General features: G+C 38.9%; 2 protein-coding genes across 6 annotated transcripts in view; both read left to right on the top strand.

Moving 5' to 3' along the window:
- Positions 1-12,767, top strand: part of ptpn12 (protein tyrosine phosphatase non-receptor type 12) — a 48,257-nt gene extending 35,490 nt beyond the window's left edge. Inside the window, exons 13-18 of one of the 5 annotated variants that reach the window (XM_020638768.3) lie at positions 44-224; positions 373-1,321; positions 6,270-6,341; positions 7,401-7,454; positions 9,282-9,362; positions 9,664-12,767. In XM_020638768.3, the coding sequence (XP_020494424.1) occupies positions 44-224; positions 373-1,321; positions 6,270-6,341; positions 7,401-7,454; positions 9,282-9,362; positions 9,664-9,725 (1,399 nt within the window). In that variant the 3' untranslated portion in view covers positions 9,726-12,767. Of the gene's footprint in view, positions 1-43; positions 225-372; positions 1,322-6,269; positions 6,342-7,400; positions 7,455-9,281; positions 9,367-9,663 lie in introns of all 5 variants that reach the window. The other 4 variants (XM_020638769.3, XM_020638770.3, XM_020638771.3 and 1 more) reach the window with 4 other exon arrangements.
- Positions 12,768-15,553: 2,786 nt separating this feature from the next.
- Positions 15,554-18,962, top strand: part of LOC109987638 (lysine-specific demethylase RSBN1L) — a 40,111-nt gene continuing 36,702 nt past the window's right edge. Inside the window, exon 1 of the mRNA XM_029278233.2 lies at positions 15,554-16,243. Within this exon, the coding sequence (XP_029134066.2) occupies positions 15,631-16,243 (613 nt within the window). The 5' untranslated portion in view covers positions 15,554-15,630. The remainder of the gene's footprint in view (positions 16,244-18,962) is intronic.

Genomic DNA, 18,962 nt, shown 5'->3' with positions numbered 1-18,962 from the left:
TTGTTTTTGACTGATCTCTTATTTTTCATCTTTCTTTTTCTAGTTCCCAGGCAGAAGGTGATGTGAAGGAGGAGATCCTGCAGCCCCCAGAGCCTCACCCCGTACCCCCAATTCTGACCCCATCTCCCCCCTCAGCCTTCCCAACTGTCACCAATGTACGACAGGACAACGACCGTTACCACCCTAAACCTGTTATACACGTCCTTGCAACCTCACAGACACAGGTGAGCCTACTCAGACAACTCAAGACATTTATATAAACATGCTCCCTTTCAGACATGCGCTGACAAATGGAATATTTGTTGTTTTCAGAGATGTTATCAGAAAGGTACAAACATGTCTAATTGTTTCATTTTGTTTTCTTTTTTTCAGAACAAAGAAGCTGATAAGCAGCAGAACAAGTCAACCAGTCTTAACAAGCAGACAAGCCCCTCAGAGCAGAAAGACCAGGATCTACAAGGTCTAAAACAGCAGACTCAGGTCTCAAATCTAGACCTGAACGAGAACTATAACAACAAGACGTCGTCAACATCCACAAAAACAGAATGTGGCCAGACGCCCTCCTCGCCCCTCTCATCAGCTGTTGAATGTTCCGGTGCTCCTCGGATCGAGAGGAAGCTGAGCATTGAGATTAAAAAGGTCCCCTTACAGGAAGGACCTCGTAGTTTTGACACCTCCACCTCCATGGGTGTAGCAGGAGGAATCAGCAACAGTTCCACCAACAACACCGGCATGCTGCAAAGAAGCCACGCCTTCAAAGCCAGAGCCAGCCAATCGCTGCTGACGTCGAGCTCCTCGCTGTCGGAGGACTCAGGCACAGAGGGGGGAGCAGGTGGATACGGGGAGAGTAACGCTGACGGGGGCGTTCTCACCAGACCTAACCACCTCCCTGTGAAGAGCGAGAAGTTGGAGACGCCGGGTGGAGGGGAGAGAGCTGAGGTGAAGGCTGGCCACGCGGCGTGGAGTCAATCCTGCAGCAGCCCGGACAAACACTTCCCCAAAACCACATCGTCCTCTTCCTCCTCTTCAGAACGTGTCGCCCCATCCTCCTCCTCCTCCTCCCACCTGTCCTCCTCCTCCTCCTCCTCCTCCTCCACCCCTGTTAGGACTGCTCTCAGCTTCACCAACCCGCTGCACTCTGATAACTCGGATAACGAGGAGGGGGACGGGGAGATGTCCGGAGGTAAGGAGGGTTATCGGACCACAGCGACGGCCGTGGTGACGGCGTCCCTCCATCACGGAGACCAGCAGCCCATCAGGAAGGTGTCGCCCATGTCGATCGCGGGGCAGAGCACTCCGTCACCCTCTGCAAACACAGCAAGTACGTCAATCAGCTGGTTATGTTGAGTGACAGGAGCTTTAATCTACTAACAAACGTGCTGCTTCTCTGACAGTTAACAAGAGGAAACAAACTCGGTGAACAAACTCATACAACATATCATTTAACATCATCATTCAAAATGATATAGATCACAGTAAATATTCAATGTAAAACTAAATCCTTTAAAGCTCCTGTGAGGAGTTTTTACTAAGTTATGACGCTGACCGATATTATCAGTGATGCCTTTTTAATACCAACAAAACCAGAAAAAAACATCAGCTAGAGGATTGGTTTCTTCTAAACTTAATGCCTTTAAACGCTGACACAGCTTAAGTGTCAGACTCAACAAGTTACACCAAGCTGAAGAAAAAAGTAAACACAATGAGGGATACATTTGACTTTTAATGAAAGAAGTTAGGAAACACTACCTACACATGTTCAGGACGAGGTTAGAAAAGAGATGAGATGTAAAGCTTTGTCCACAGGGGGCGCCAACACTGACTCAAACTGAGCAATCCTCACTGTAGCTTTAATTTAATTTACCTATATTTATTAATTTATATGAATTTAACACTGTATGTGGAATCAGCTTTTTAAAATGGTCCTACACTAAGAAAAACAACCTTCTTATGGTAAAAAAACAAACAAACAGGTTTACAGGTCCATGTGGGATTTGAAATCTTCCAATATGAAACGAATTTGCTTAATCCTATCACCCAACCAAGAATTGTATCTATTTCCTTTTTTTCATGTATCCCTCAATACATGTTAAATTAAACTGAATGTGTTTTTTTTCGATAGTGTCATTGAAATTGTAATATAGGTCCAATACAGAGCAGTTAATAGATTTTTCTCATTTTCAACTCGACTTTTCACATACAGTGTCATTAAATATGTAGCAATCAGTGTCATTAAACCACATAACATACAATGTATTACCATAATATATGAAGGTGCAACTAAAATACTGTAATTATTTTATATCAACAGCCAATTTAAAATGATTTTTATAGAAACAATATACTTTTTTGTCTGTTTAACAATTAAACATTTAACATTTTTTAGCTATTAAATAGCTGCAATTAAATAAATTCATCCAATGAATTGTGTTTATGTGGCAACAAATTAACAGGCAAATCATATTGTAGATAAATTGTTCTCAGTGCTACATCCTGAATGCAATGCATTTTGGGTAGCTGATCATTCTGGTGTGTCTGTTAAACGACTTACTGCCAGAACTCTCACATTATAATACCTTTAACAGTTTCATTAAAATAAACAAACTTACAGATTTAGGCTATTGTTTAAATGTACTCAGTGTAGAAGAGATTGTCTTATAAGATTTGTGGTGAAGGCACCTTGAATAACTCTGACACCCTGTCTTTATAACACGCACACGCACACGCACACGCACACGCACACGCCTAGGGAAACTACAGGGTGGAGTCATACTCAGGGTCAGTCTGGAGGCAGGTCTCTCATAGACCACATGGTAATAACACACCACATAATACTGTTCTCACTGCAGGGAAAAGACCGAGGCAGGAAGAGAAGAAAAACACAGTGAGATAGTTCCATATGAAGCAGGGCTGTATGACTAATTGGTTGGTTTTGCGAGGAATGCTGCAAATGTTAACAGGCGAACATCTGTCAAAACAACTCCACTCTTTCTCTTTCAGCTTGTGTGTGTGTTTGTCTGAGTGAGTGAATTTACCAACAGGAGAAAGGAATCCTGAGTTTTGTGTCTTTTTGTTTCCCTGTGCAGAGAAAGTGTGTGTGCATGTTGGATGGTGAAGGATCAACACTGCATGATGCTGATAAAGCCTCTGTGCACGTCGGGTTGAACAGAGCGGTGTCACGCTGTTTGTGCTTCGGTACGGCCTCACTGTCATGATCACTGTCATGTTTTTGATCCTCTGAGGATTGAAAACGCTCTTTCCTCTCTGTTGATTTCAAAATCACGAGATTCTGAAATCTGATTCTTGCTGTGATGGATTTGACTTGGAATGGTTTGATCTGGCTTAGAGCTGTTTGATCTTGAACAGGTTCAAAGCTTGTTGACTTAAGACTTAGTTGCATTTTCTAATATTTGGATTTAACTGTGAGAGAGTGCGTGATGGTAATCTATTTGCCAGCAGTTAATTGCTTTAAATTATAGCCAATAAGTGTTCGAATCAGAAAAGTGAAAAAAAAAGAATTATATAAAAGTTGTGTATTTATTCTTTTCTGGTAGTTTTGTAACAGAAATCAAAACAGAATTCTGTAAGCTTTGATTGGAATTTTAACAAAGCTGCTTATGATATTTTAATACAGAAGATAGGACACAAAAACAATATAAAAAAAATACTGAACCTTCATACATTTGTATAAATCATAATTATTTTTATGGCATCGATTCAGAATGAGCCATTTTACTACATAAAAATAAATATTTGTTTCTAAACTGTAACGGTAAACAGTGATTTATTGTCTATTTATCACCAAAGATTTAAGTGTTTTTTATATATATATATATATAGCTCAATAATGATCTGGTTCTTCATCTATCCAGCACTTCTGAGTTTCATTGAGTTTAAAAAATGATTGTAAACTACTCAAATATAACTCATAGCTTATACACAAAAACAAATATACTGAAGAAGTGTAATTGAACAGGTAGCTACAAGTCAGTCTGAATGTCTTCAAATCGAGACTGTTTAAAGTGCCCAACGATCTTTCTTGATCTGTGAGGTAGATCGTACCATCCGATACCTGACGTGTCAATATTTCATCAGATCTGTCCCATCTCTAATTAATTAGAAATTAGGTAATCTCTAATACATCTAGTAATAAGTACATAGAAGAAACATAGCAGTATGGACAATATAAGAATATAAATGTGTACAGATACAGTATGTTTACCCAAACTGTGAAATATGTGCATCAACAGTATGTAAAGGTTTGTGCATCATGTATAGAGATGTGTTGTGTTACTTACATATTTCTGTTAATTATTTAAATTAATACAATTTCTGGCACTAAATATCATGCACTCCATAGTTATTCCCAATATTTGAAACCAAATGCAGAAGAAGTCTTTGGCTCTCAGTTCTGTTGAGGACCGGTCTGCAGTTTGATCTGTTTGGCTTTCTGTTTATTTGGGCTGTGTGTTAGCGCTTTGTAATGGGTGCTGATGGCTGCTATTTGTTTGGTTTGCACTATAATGGCATTGTGCTGCTTTGTGGTTGGTGAAGAAGGAAGCTGGTGGCTGCTTGTTTCCTGGGTGCTTTAATAAAACAGCTTTATTTATTTATAATTCACATTTTATGCAAGTTGAGGCTGTTAGAAATGTTTACAAGTCAGTTTCAAAATAATTCCACAACAAAACGTGTAAAAGGTTTGAAAGGTGCAAGAACCATTTGAACAAAATATGAATAACAAATATCAAACGCTTCAGGGTGCAAGTTTCATGCTGAGTTCAATTCTCCCTCTACAATTAAATGAAATGCAAAAACTTATATCACATTGGAAACAGCATTAACACATGTCCTTATAAGCTCTTGTTCTCATAAGTTATGCTAACATTTATCTAATCATCTGTCCTAATCATTATCATCATCTAGTGAATCCCTAAAAATGCTCAGAAGCTTGATTTAACCCTTTAATATTTTCTTCATCTGGGCTGAAAGATGAATCGAATAATAAAATCACAATTGTAAGGATTTCTTTAGACAATGTAAACATATATAGTATATATAGTATTACCATCCCTATTGATATTAGTGAGAATGGAATAAGTAACAGTAATACCTCTTATGATATTTCAATACTTACAACAACAACAGCAGCTCAAACTGATCAAAGAGCTAATCAACAGCTCTTACAGTTTCAACTAAAACTGAACATTGTAACTTTCAAAATGTGGGGATAGTTGCAGAACATCTGGGTTATACTGCTTAACAGCTGCTGAATTTACTTTAGGTATTATTGTTAAGCCGCTTGATCTGTATTGAGAAATATTCAACATTATACTCAACGACTTAAAACTCCTCAAATGTGACATGTTGACTTGTTAGTGCCTGAGAGTCAATTTCAGCAAAATATTCAATTTAACGGCGAGTAGACAGACAAATGAAGTGAACTTGTGTAGCTGTTAAGGTTTTCTTAGTTCAACCAGGGCTCTAATAAAGAGGCTAACATACTTATGATCATTAATCATCTAAGAACGTCCTTGATATTACTGCTGAATTCAAAAGAAACAGATTTATTTTAGCTTGATTAAAAAAGTGTTTTCTATTGAGCACTAAATAAAGTGTGTGTGAAGCAGTTCTCACACCGCAGCTGATGTGAACTGTTATTTATTCCATAAAGACTTCCTGTGTTACATGTCAAACTGTTGTTTATAGCTTCAGTATCGCCTAGGCCGAGCTCTGAGTAACCAGAATACAAACCACAAGTGACACTTTCTAATTAATAGATGTTTTCCACTGTAAATATAAATATATGTGGTCTGCCTCTTCCTTTCAGTCAATATGAAGAATGATGAGAAAATACATGTTGTCACTTTTGTCATTTAAATTGTCAATCAAAGGACATTTATCACAACGTCTACATTTTATTAACAGCAAAAATAAACTCTTCTTAAGTACAGAACACTGTGAAGTATTTAAGTAAAAAAATGAACCCCTTGAGGAAAGATGGATTATTGTAATAAGAAATATTCAATGGTGTTTTTAAAATTTAAAAATTAGGACAAATTAGCATGTTTAAAATACCAGTGAGTTAAAAATCAAGACATATTAATGTAAAAAAAGTAGTAGTTTAAATGTATTTATCCAGGTGACTCTTCTTCTTATGAACTAGTTCACTATAAGAAATATAAGGAATCAAGGACTGCTGATCTCTTGCCTCTGTTCTCAGGAGCTCATTAATGTTACTTGTCCTTTGACCCTTTGACCTTTTAACCCAGATTGCTGGGACAGCGACGACTCCCCTCCCCCCCTCCCTGCGAGAACCCCTGAGTCCTTCATACTGGCCACAGGTGCGTTTGTTCTGTTCAAGATTCACACGTGTGTCCGAGGTGCTGCGGTGCTATGGAGTCACTAGGTCACCTTCTGGAATCATCTCTGGTGTTTCTTTTAACGAGGGTGGATAATGAAGGTGGATGGATCAATGAATTGAGAGACTTTGTTTGTGATTGAAACCATCAGCAGTGATTTTGAAAAAGAAAGGATCTGATTTTCTTTCCTTCTTCTGATCTGCTACATGACAGTGTGTCTCTCTCATCTTCACTTCAAACACACAGATGGACACACATAACACACTGCAGGTATCAGGCCTGATATGACCTCAGGCTCTCACAGGATGCTTTCTTTAATAACTGGCTCAACCCTGCTGTTTGTTTTGTCTTCTTCCAATGTTATGCTGGGATATAAGAAGAGGAGCGCATTCAAATAATCCGCTACCCATAAGATGAAAAAGAGTTACATTCCCTTAATTATTTTTTTCTGAGTGGCCATGTCTAGTTTACACCACTAGGGGGCACCAGTGTTGCAGTATTTCAGACTCACTTTGAAAGAGACTGGTGTCAGTTGACCAGCTGGGTCCCAATCCATGTAATTTACAAAAAACAGTGAATTAAAAAAAACTGTCTTTAGTTAATATTGCACTCAGTTAGTGTCCACATTAATCTTACTGACTGTCTTTTCAGATTGAAGCAGATAGGGTAATGATTTTATGGGTGCAGCAACCTGTTGAAAGAACAGTCTTTGGGCTTTATTGTCATTTTTTAATCTATAATATATTTTGTCTATTATGTAATAAAAGTCCCAGCTTTCTCTTGTATGCAGGATCAGTCTTTAAGGACTCTGATTACATTTGTGTGTGATTGTTTTTTTTGTGTGAGGCTCCAGTATCATGAAATGTTGGTCAAATGAAGTCATCCTCTTTGGAGGAGAATGAGTTTGAAAAGAACCAAAAGTGTATGCATGTGTGTGAATGTGAGAGTGTTTGTGCTAACTTATGGCTCTATGTTCATTAACATGCCATGTGGGTTATTATCTTTTGTTAAAGTCACTCTCTCTGTGGCTCTTTCTGCCAGACCCTCTGGAGTTGAAAACATCAGCCTCAGCCGAATGGAGCGGCTCACATAAAGGTATAACACACACATAGCCTGGTCTATCTGTGCAGAGGAGTCTCTGTGTGTCTGCCTCTGTTTATGTTTTTTCACAGCACTAAGACAGCAGAGCATAATGGAAACAGGCGTCTAGTGTTTTACAAATTAGCCGGCGTGCGATAAGTCTGGCAGCATGTGTCAAGAGGGCAGCTGTAGGAGCGAGTGAGTGAGTGATGACGAGAGGGACAGAGATACAGAAAGTGAGAGAGAAACAGGGTAAAAAAACCGGTCCATATACAAGAGGAATGGAAAATGTGTGCATGCTTATCCGTGCTCTGAAGTGTGAATGATGATGGTTACTGCCAATTTATGGCTTCAATAGTTCTGGTGCATGTGTCAAATGGAACAATCAAAAGGAAAAAGTTGAACATGAGTTATTTTTTAATGGCTTTTAATATCATCCAAAAAGAGAATTTGTGAAGAATAGAAAAGCTGTGGTTTTAAAGAAGTTCCTGTTGATTTAAATGTCATGAACTATTTAAATGTCATGAACTATGTAAAGTCTTGGCAGGAAATTCAGGTCCTGTGTTGCTGTAAGATTTCACACTTATTGATGTAAATATCCCTCGCACAAATGGTTGTGAGTTTTTTTTTTTTCTGTGTGTGCACTTAAGGTTGAAGGTGCCCCCGGCAATTAATTAAAAATATATATTATGTATCTGATGATATGATATATAAAGAATACGTTTATAGCGTTTCCTTTCTGCAGCTTTCATTGGATTTGCAACACTTAAAAGTAAAGTGGTAGGACAAAACACTGATATGGCAATACATCACCATCCTGACTCCTGAAAGATATTTTTCAAACAAACAAACAAAACTGATCAGCCGGCCATGTTACCTCACAACTTCATCAACCCTCTGATTGGTTAATAGAAGGGTAGACGGGCAGTGAAAAGAAGTTTAAAGGCTTTATATATATTTTTTGATCCAGCAGATGTCGCCCTTGAGCACCAGCATGAAACCAAAACAACTTGTACTGCATTGTTGTGTTAGCATGCTAATGCTAGTGATCTTTATTATGCTCGTATCTTCACACTGCATGTAAATTTACCTGAAATGAGCGTGATCTAGAAACACAGTTAAGCAGTGAGTACAGTATGTTATTCTTCTTTTCTCTAGTCCCTCAATTAAACTACTTTTATACATGAGGGGAGGAGTCAGCCAGCCGTCCAGGCGATGTAAACAAACTGAAGATAGGACTCTGAAAACTCTGAAAACATCAAAGACAGTGGGACTCGGGTGTTACACCCATTGTAGACAGTCATGACTCAGAGTTATTTTCAGAGGATAGACTTGATTTATATTACATTTAAGAGTGAAAAATCACATATAAAGACTTTAAGGACGAGAATGGTAAGAGGTGAAACTGACACCAACAGTGAACCTGCATCATTATATGGTTTTCTTATTATAGCAGGAACAGTATATTGTGATATTATTATTGTGGGCCATATGTTGTATATTGTATCCTGAGTTAGCCTTCAATACCCACTGCCTCTTAAATGTCAAATATAATACAAAATACACTTTACAATATGTGCCTGTCTACAAGAAAGACCAAGCACCTCCAGAGGGGCGTGGTCTAACACAGCTACCTGGATTTAAAGCTACAGACACAGAAACAGCCTCTTCTGAGCTGGGCTACAATAGAGGGATTTATAGACATGATGTGTTTGTTGGGGAGCTCTGAGACTTATTTAAAGGGTTGAAAAGGAGAATAATCTGTGACCTTTAAAACCACTACATTATTCCTTTAGCTCCTAAATGTGTATATAATTGTGTGTCTGTGTTTCCTTTTTGTAGATGTGTCAGACTGTGTTAAAAAGACATCTCCAGCAGACCCTGGATCAGCTGGAACCACAGCTACAAGCAAGCCAGACCTGGGTGGGTAAGTTGTCTGCCCTTACATGTTTCGTCTGAGTTTATCTGCAATGTGATTTGTCTGGTTTCCTCTAGCCAACCCTCTGAATATTTTTTTGCACATGTAATGATCTTTTAGTTTCTGTGCAGAAAACTTTGCTGACAAACATGTTTTCAATCATTGTTATTTTAAATTTGCTTTTACTGATTGGAGCTTTAAAGCTGCATGTGCAGAAAATATTTGATGGTTTTGAGACCAGGCAGGGTCCTCAGGGCGATTTTTATCTGTTTTTATGCTAAGAACTCCTTGTCCCTCTCCTGTCAGGGTTCAGTAACCGCTGCATTCAGCCCAAAGGCCCCTGGGAACCCCCCCTGGAGTGGACATGATGGAACAGTCCATCCTCGCCGTCTACCGGCAAGAGCTCGTCCTCCATCAGGATGGAATCCACCCATCTCACCTGGCTGGTCCAAAAAAATAAAAATAAAATCATAGATGCTAGAAAGACAGAAAGCACAATGTTATCCAGAAACAGCTTCTGTGTAACTCTGTGTGAACTCCTCCTCCTCCTCCTCCTCAGTGCCACTGTGCAAAGCAGAAGAACACTTCGACCACGTTTTCCTGTTAGATATTTAACTTAAAAACTGACCTTGCATTATTCCCGGTAATGTTTTCTCAGCTGTTTTCAGTGCAAGTCGAATCTTATTGTTTATCTCTCGGAACTGTAGACATCATAAAGTGTTCACCTGGAGTTAATTATCTGTCAAACCAAATTAGAAAACACTTCTTTCTTTTTGTAAACTGTAATCAGAATTGATCTTTAATTGGACACGCTGACTCCCGAGGTTTAACTGAACTCACAGAAGCTGTCCTGCTTCCTTCTACTGAATGAACAACAATCTTCAAAGCGAACCTAGATAATCTGTCACCCATGATGCAACCTTTTCTGTTGGGTATGTACAGGTTGCCAGGGTGCTCTCTCTCTCTCTCTCTCTCTCTCTCTCTCTCTCTCTCTCTCTCTCTCTCTCTCTTCTGTGTGCTGGTGCTACATTACAAAGGCTCAGCATAGAAACAGAAGCACACAAGCCGACTGTCATCTTCCTTTAGTTGTTCCTTAAGTACATCTTGGTTTCCTGTTAGCTGCAGTAATGTTAGCTTGGGTGCTTTTTATTTCCATGCTGACCTCCCTGATTACCAGAGTCATGGATTAATGCAGTTTGGTCATTGCACTGGTCAGAGAGATGCCTTCTCTGTGGTTGTTTTAGACATCTTAATTAATAGACATATTGGTAAATAGTGTATTCATTAATCTGGTAAGTGTCATCTCATGTCTGCAAATAAGTTAATAAGGGGGTAGAGCCAGACGCGATTTAGCTTTATTTAGCATTAAAACTGGAAATGCTCAAAATCCACCAACTAGTGCCATCTCATTGATTTGATCTGAGCTCAAACTTAAACCTAACACACCAGGAGCCTTATAAACTGTTGCAAACTTATTCTAACTACACTTTTTGCACTGATAATTCAAATGAAATGTCTAGTGTTTATTTAACCAGGCTGCATTAGCCATTCCCCATTGTCCAGTTTTAATGGCACTGTACCTTTAAATTTAAGATACAGACATCAGAATGGTTTCAGTGTTCTCATCAAACTCTCCGTAAAAAGGTAACTAAGAATCCTTTAAAAAAAAAAAAAAAAAACAAGTGCAGAGTGAAAATGAGCTGAAGGAGCACCTCATGTAATGACCAAACTCATCCGATCTGTGACTGTGGCCTTCACTGCTGGGACCATGAGCCTGCCTTAGTCCGCCTCCAAGAGAAGACAGCCAATAACAGTCCTGCTTTATTTGGCTTCTCTCTTCAGTTCATGTTTTTTAAATGTATGTGTGTGGCTTCTCCTGGTCTTACTTTGGGAATTAACGTTTTCATTTCTGTTTCTTCTGCAATGTCTTTTTGTTCTCATTCTCCTCCTGCTGGTCTGGCCCTCAGACAAACAACCATACAAGTGTTGTTTTTCTGCCAGTTTACTCACAATAAACCTCTGGTTGTTGTTTTTGTTGCAGTAAGAATGTTACACATCTTCTGAAACTCTTACAAGACTTGACAGATTAATATAAAGTCTGCCTTTCGAAGCCTGACTCTACAAACACAGCTTGTATGGTTTCTCGTCTGAAGGCCAAATTACAAAAACTTCACTGTAGCTGCTTGTGTTTGTAAAACAAAGATCCAATAAGACAGCAGCAGCCATGGACCCAGGACTCCTGGTATTCTCCTGATGTTAAGCTCTCTGCTAACTCCTCCTTCATTACTATACAGTATATGCATTGTTTTCTAAAGATAAAGAAACTGAACAGGGCAGTTAAGGTATATAGTATTTAATTTGTTTTGTTATCTCGAATATTCTTATTTACAGAAGATGTAAGAAAGTCAGTGCATGATGATGATGACGATGATTCCTCCCTTACGACATGTCTCCCTTCCAACTGTAAATTATTCTGCTGACCTTTTGTTTTTTGCTCCTTGCAAATATTTAAGGGTTAATTTGTATTTTTATGTTAGAATTATATGATAAAGTTGTTTTCTTTGCTTTTTTTTGGTTAAATTGATCAGCAGAGGAAATGTGTTGCCCCCTACAGATAGCGACAGTGGGCTTTGGAATAAGATTGTAATAATAATATTAATGATGATGATAATAATAATAATGGTTGTTTTTTGTAAATGGTATTTTTAAAGTTATTTTTGTATACGCAGTTGTTTGTTGCGTCACAAGTCCACTGCCACCCACTGAATCCATCTCCTCTTCTGACATCTCTCTCCACCTCTCTGTCTTGTTTGGATGACTTTTTGCTCCTTTGATGTAAAACATGCAGCAGTCATTGATCTCCTGCTCTGGACAACGAGCCGCTCATTTCTCTCTCTTCTGCCCCCCCTACTTAGTATTTTCCCCAGCTGTTTTCTTGCTTTAATTCCCCTCCCTGCCTCACACACATGATTCTGCCTCTTTAATTTTTAAAAGGCTGTCACTTCCCACACATCTGATTGGTTCACCAGTTAGTAAAGCATCTACAACTTCATGGTGCATCAAATAAGAAGTCACACCATCAGACTTGACTTAAAGTTGTGTAAAGAACTTCCTACCTTCCTTTCTCTTTATTTAGCACACGTTAACCATGTACACTAGCCTCGATCTCAGACAAGAGCCCACCTGTGCCTTTAAGAGAGAGCCCGCCCACTTTCCTTTCCTGTCATCTCCTCAAGTCATAAATGACGGCTTGAGTGTGAGCGATGTGTTTCGCTGCTGCTTGCTCAATGAGTCCTGTGGGACTCACCTTCAACCACCCCAAAAAACACCACCTTCTTCACGCACGCACACACACCTAAAATGTTTGTATGTTGCAGAAATCAATCAGTAAAAATGAACCTTAAGTAAAACATGCCTCTTTGTTTTTATTCGTTTTGGGGAAATGTTACAGAAGAAAGTGTGCAGTGTTCATTGTTAATGTGTCTGTACATACAGCAACTTTAACTTACATTACACTTACTTACATTATAGGTCATTTACATATATCCATTATGGGGTCCATATAGTCAGCCCATATTGGCTTCCCATATGGGGCCCACAAAATGTGCCTGGTTCCATCTCATGGCCACTTTGCCCACTTATATCCCAGATCAGGCCTATGGACATGCTGGCTGGGCACTGAAGTGGTTTATAAAGCCTTCTGTATTGTGTCGACAGCCACATCAAATGAAATAATCACATTTTGTCTCCTACTGGCTGATAACTGCAGGTATAATCCAATCGTGTGTGCGTGTGTGTGTAAAATCTTCGCACTCACCTGGAAGATCTGCTGAGATTAATGTATGCACACACAATATGATACTGTGATTAATTAATCACAGCAGGTGGTATGCAGCGTCTTACACAGAGACTTTTAGTATTCACTTTACACACACACAGACGCACAGTGGGTGGGAGGACATACTGTGATTATTACCTTACATTTACCTTACCATTACATTATGTCAAGTTTAAGCGTTAAAGCACAGGTGGTTCAGGGAGCTTTCAGTCCTTATATTGGTTATAAATAGATACTTTAGAGAGAACCTATTTTGACAGTGACACTTGAAATTAGTACCAAATCAGCAGAAAAGCGACTTCATGTTAAAATAATAAAAACAAATGAGATATTATCTACCTTCAGCTTTATTGTACATATTTAGAAATATGTGACAGATGCTAAGATAAGTGGTTGGTGCGTGTGCCCCATATGTGGAGGCTGTGGTCCTCTGGGCGACCGGCCAGGTTCGAGTCCCACCTGTAGCTTCTTTCCCGCATGTCATTCCCTACGCTCTCTCTCTCCCTGATTTCCAACTCTATCCACTGTCCTGTCTCTCCATTAAAGGCACAAAAAGCCCCAAAAGAAATATTAAAATAATAATAATAATAATTTAAAATTTTTTAGAACAATAACATAATATTTTAAAAGCCAGATCCGACTTATAATAGGCACAAATATGGAGTCATAGATATATATTTTTTTACTTCAAACCCAGTTATTTGTTACTTGCACACCTGATAATTAATGCAGTGTTTCCCACAGGGCACTACAACTTGTAGCACAGTATGAACACACACCCACACCCTCTCTCTCTCATTGTGTTGTATAAATTAAGCCAGGTTGCAATCTTAACTGGGTCAACTCAGTTTTCCCATGGAGCAGTTTAACACGTTATGTAATGGCTTAAAAATATAGCCAATCAGTGTTGAGTGTATGTGAGCAGAAGCAGCAGGCTACCATCTGAAGACACTGAAACTGTGTCAGTTTAAAATCCCAGAGTATAAAGTATTATGATTTTTACAAACACACTGATTCTTTTGGGTGTTCTTGTCAGCTGTTCTGAAAAACACACAGACTTAAGATGACCACCTCAGGCCTGCAGTATATGCTATGCTAACCAGTTGTGACTCCACAGCTCTCTAATAATGTTTAGTATTCAAACTCTGCTGTAACACACTGACAGACCTCGTACTGAGAACTCTGCCAATCAGAGTGCGGAGGATTCACGACACTGAGGTGGTCTGTGAGTGTCAAACTCTACCAAGATGAGATGAAAGTTATCCCTGTGATGAGAACATTTCAGTGTCACGATAAAAAAAAAAAACAGTGCTAGTTTCTTTCTACATGATATGTGAGTCAGTTGAGGACAGTGTGCAGCCTTTTAGGGGTCATTTTCTATAAATAAACAAATACGATGTCCTTTAAGAGCAAAAGGTAATATGAAATCAACCCTGTTCAGCACCACTCTTCAACATCATTTTCAACCTATAATGAACTGTTTACTCTACTCAGACAGCACAGTGCAGGTGTCAAGCCTCAAATGTTACACTATAAGCTATTTAAACCCCAAATGATAGACTCTATCTAAAGATTTTAGTGGTTTAAGCAAGGTATGGATTGGAGCTTTATTAAATAACTTCTATTCTAATAAGTACTCATTAATACGTTAGGCCAATTAATTGTTTGTTTGTAGGGCATGTTTCCAAACATCAAAAAACATCAATGAATTTTTGGAAGAAAATAGAAAAAAGTAAATACTCACAATCCAGGAGCCGGTCCAAGAATAATGGATTTTTTTATTATTATTTTAGCTTGAAGATAAATGTTTTAATTATAAAGCATTTTGTCAATAATTGCCAATAATTTTCTGCCTATCAATTGAGAGCTCAATTCAATTGTTTCAGCAAACCTGGGTTTTGTTGAGTGTCTAAGTGGTTATTTGGAATGATTGATTTATCCGGGAGGTAAAAAAGAAAATCTTTTGAGGAGATATTTGAATGCACATACTTTAGTTGATAGATGTCTAGATCATTAGTAAAGCAAAAGTCAAAACATAATCTGGCTTTAGAAATTTATAATTAAGGTTTTATAATTTCTGTTTTGTTAAGTTAAAAGGAAAGTTAGGCACCTCGGAATTTGGAGGTGTGGTATTTGACTTTATTTTATTAAAATTGTACATTAATTATATTAGTATTATTTCAAATGTTTTATCACTTAATATAACTGCTAATCGACACATGACACCAATCTGTATTAATGATGGGTTTACTTGTCATTTTTAACCAATAGAAAACAAAAATTAATTCTGCTAAGTCCCGCCTCCGTTTCATTTCTCTCCGTGCCTGTCAGTCAAGGCTAAGCCCCGCCCCCCTCTGCCTGCTTGCACGTCGCTTAAAAAAAACAGCAGCGGCGGCAGTTGAGGGAAGAGAGTAAATAGAGAGAGAAGCCTCAAGATGGCTGACTTGCTGGGCTCCGTCCATCTCACCGGAGCTGCTGCTGCGGTAGCCCCGGCGGTCGCCTCCGCTAAAAGCCTTCTCGTCAAGCCCACTGAGGCGAAGGGAGACCCCGACAACCGCTATCAGTCTTCTCGCGATTTCAACCCGCCGCCGCCCAAGAGGGTCCGGGTCGAGGAGAGGAGCGTGAAACCCAAGAAAGTCAGCACGGACGGAGGAGTGGGAGGCAACCGCAGCGTCAAAGAGAAACTCCAGCAGCCCACGAAGCAGCAGAGTAACAGCCCGGGGTCGTGGAGCTTCAGTCCGGTGAAGACGAGCAGCAACATCCCTCCTCCGGTGCCTGCTACCGGTGGATCCCAACCACCGACAAACACCCATAAAGTCTTCAAACAGAGCCATTTTTTCCTCCACAAAGCGCCTTCCTCCTCCAAACCCAAGAAACCCAATAAAGATAAACTGCGGGAGAAGGAGAAAGGATGTGGCGATAAAAAACATAAACTGTTGGTGACCTCCGGACACGGGAGTAGTAACAACAACAACAACAACGATGTCAGCAGATATAACACTTCTGCAGTGAAGAGGGAAAATGGGGAGGTCATGTTGGCACCTAAAGGTAGGCCATTCAAATCTGTTTTCTTTCTTAATTTCAAATGAAGAGAATTTATAAAGTTGCATTTATATGAAATAAGCAGGATACAGTTCTGCCCTTTTTATAGTGAATCTGCTCAGTGTAAATTCCGCCACTTTGGTATATGAACATGTGGTCCGAAGTGTGCAGTTGACTGCCTCCTAATGTGTCTGGACAGTCCCGTTTTCGGACTATTCACTGCTCTAAAGCGATTTAAAATCCTGTTTGGAATCGGTACACTACTCGAGGGTTACTGTTGCTTTGGATTAATCGTTATAAACCAGGTTAACGTCGAGTTTAATTAATATAAAGTCCAGTTAATTCGATGTTTCTCGGGGTTATGGCTGCCAGCTTTAGTCGCTTGATCACCCGCTCGTTCAGTCTCTGTGTTAGACTGTAACCAACTGCTCTGGTTCTGCTGCTCTGGTTCTGATGCTCTGGTTCTGATGCTCTGGTTGTGCTGCGGAACTGTAACGTCGTATTGACAAAATATAAATAGTTTTTTGATCAGCAGTCTTGTAAAAGAGTCGTATTTTGATGTTAAAGTGCATTAACGAGCTCTAATCTCTGTCGTGGCTGCGCAACGTTTGAGCCAACTCGTCCATTTATTGTGTAAGGTCGATACTAGTTCATATATTTAGTGTTTCCTGTGGAGCGGGATGTATTTAACTACACACTGCTGTCATAACAATATGACAGCCGCCCGCCATTATAGGCCAAGTGTTGTTTTGGTGGAGCACCACGCCCCCCTCTGTAGCCCACAGACACTCCACAGCTTGTTGTTACTCCATGCTCTGTTGTATTCATTCACCCGATCCTCCAAACAACTGGTTTTACCACTAACTATACACTAACACTATATTATTATACATAAGCAAATACACTCTAGTGAACCCTTTTGACAAAACCAAGTAAAACTAGTTTACAATTTGATACACTGATACTACTGATATACTAATATTTACACAATTAAGTGGGAAAAAAAATCAGAAAATAGAAAACCAAAACTGTTGTCAGTGAATGTTTCATCCCTTAAAAACACATAACAGAGAACAATTTTAATTTAAGAAATGGTTTGACAGACTGTATTTGAAAGGGGCAGTGCACTTTCCAGCAGTTAGCAAGTTAGCACTAATGCTAATTTGCGTATTTGGCCCTAAAAAGGAAACATACACATTAAAAATGACAATAACAAAATGATATATAAAACTACTCTAGAAGAATACAAAGCATATCCTCAATAACAGACAATAGCTAGGCTATGTTATTTAGCTTAACTATATATAACGTGCAATATATTTATCTGTATAGTATTTTTACTCATAGTTTTTCTTTTTATATCTATTTATATCTGCACCTTATTTTTATTTTTTCTATGTAAATACATGCTGCTGTTTTTATCCTGCACTACAACGAGCCAAATGCAACGAAATTTCGTTCTTATCTGCACTGTAAAGTACAAGTTTGAATGACAATAAAGAAAGTCTAAGTCCATATGTCCTGTATCATAAAATATGTATTTTATAAGCTTTGTGAATATGTTAGCTAAATGTTTGTGCATTATTTATTACATAATGAAAGTAATGCTTTATACTAGGGTTGGAAAAAAAATGATTTAAAGAAAAACCGAGATTCTTATCTTTAAATAGATTCATAACTGCCAAAAATCAATTATTATTTTTTGGCTATCAGTCGCTCCTTGCTAAGTGCTAAGTCGAGCGTTTTAACTCAGTGTCAAATGGAGCAACAAGAAATTCATTCAGTCTCACACTGGAGTAGCTCCTGGAATATGTACTCATTGATCCCAGCCCTACTTGATGGCTTATTGTGGTTTTATGTCATCATGGACATAAATAACGGGAGGGGACACATGCAAGGGTTTGTGGATGCATGATGTCATGATTTCACCCTTTTCCAGTCGGATAGTTTAAGAGGTCATGACACGCTCCGATCAGCCACAGTGACAACACCAGGGCGAGACGTGTTGTTGGCCTGTAGCCCCAACACACTATCAGAAACACTCACAGACTCGTAAAGAGGCAGTGTTCGACATGACTGAATGCTTTGTAGAGATTTCAAAACACACAGAAGCTGTACAGAGAGAAGTAGAACACAAGAGTGGAATGTCAAAATAAAACTAATGAGCACCTTTTTTATGAGCAGACATTAAAATAAAAACAGTTTTGTATGTTTTATAACTATTAATTCCTCTATTATTTTTATTAACTTAAAGATTTTAAATGCAACCATAGGAAACATTGAACAATATCTCTCTCTTTATAGTCGTGCTAATGAGTAGTACACCGAACCTCTAAGATGCTGTAGTTGCTTCTGTATAGCCAGCAGTGGGATACAGTGGTTATTTTGAGTAGTTTTAAAGATGAGAAGGATAAGTTATATGTATGTAGAGCAGATTACCTCCAAAAAACGCACCTTGATAAATAGTGTGAAAACATACAGTATACTAGTGTTTGAGCCTCTTCTTTGACAAAGTTGTAGTCACTACAGTCTCAGTTTGACACTTTAAAGAAAAAAAAACAATTTGGACCACGTTTTTCTGTTATATATTGAGTTGCAGGCTGGCCAAAAAATGTTTTGGTGCGTGAGAGAGACACGGGTTCTGATCCAGGTGCTGTAAACTGTCCTTGAGCAAGAGAGAGCGAGTCCTGCCAGATTCAGGAACTTGGCTCTTAATTTGATTGTG

This window comes from Labrus bergylta, chromosome 23, assembly GCF_963930695.1.
Source record: "Labrus bergylta chromosome 23, fLabBer1.1, whole genome shotgun sequence".
NCBI classification, from domain to species: Eukaryota; Metazoa; Chordata; class Actinopteri; order Labriformes; family Labridae; genus Labrus; species Labrus bergylta.
This window is presented reverse-complemented; position numbering and strand designations above follow the sequence as displayed.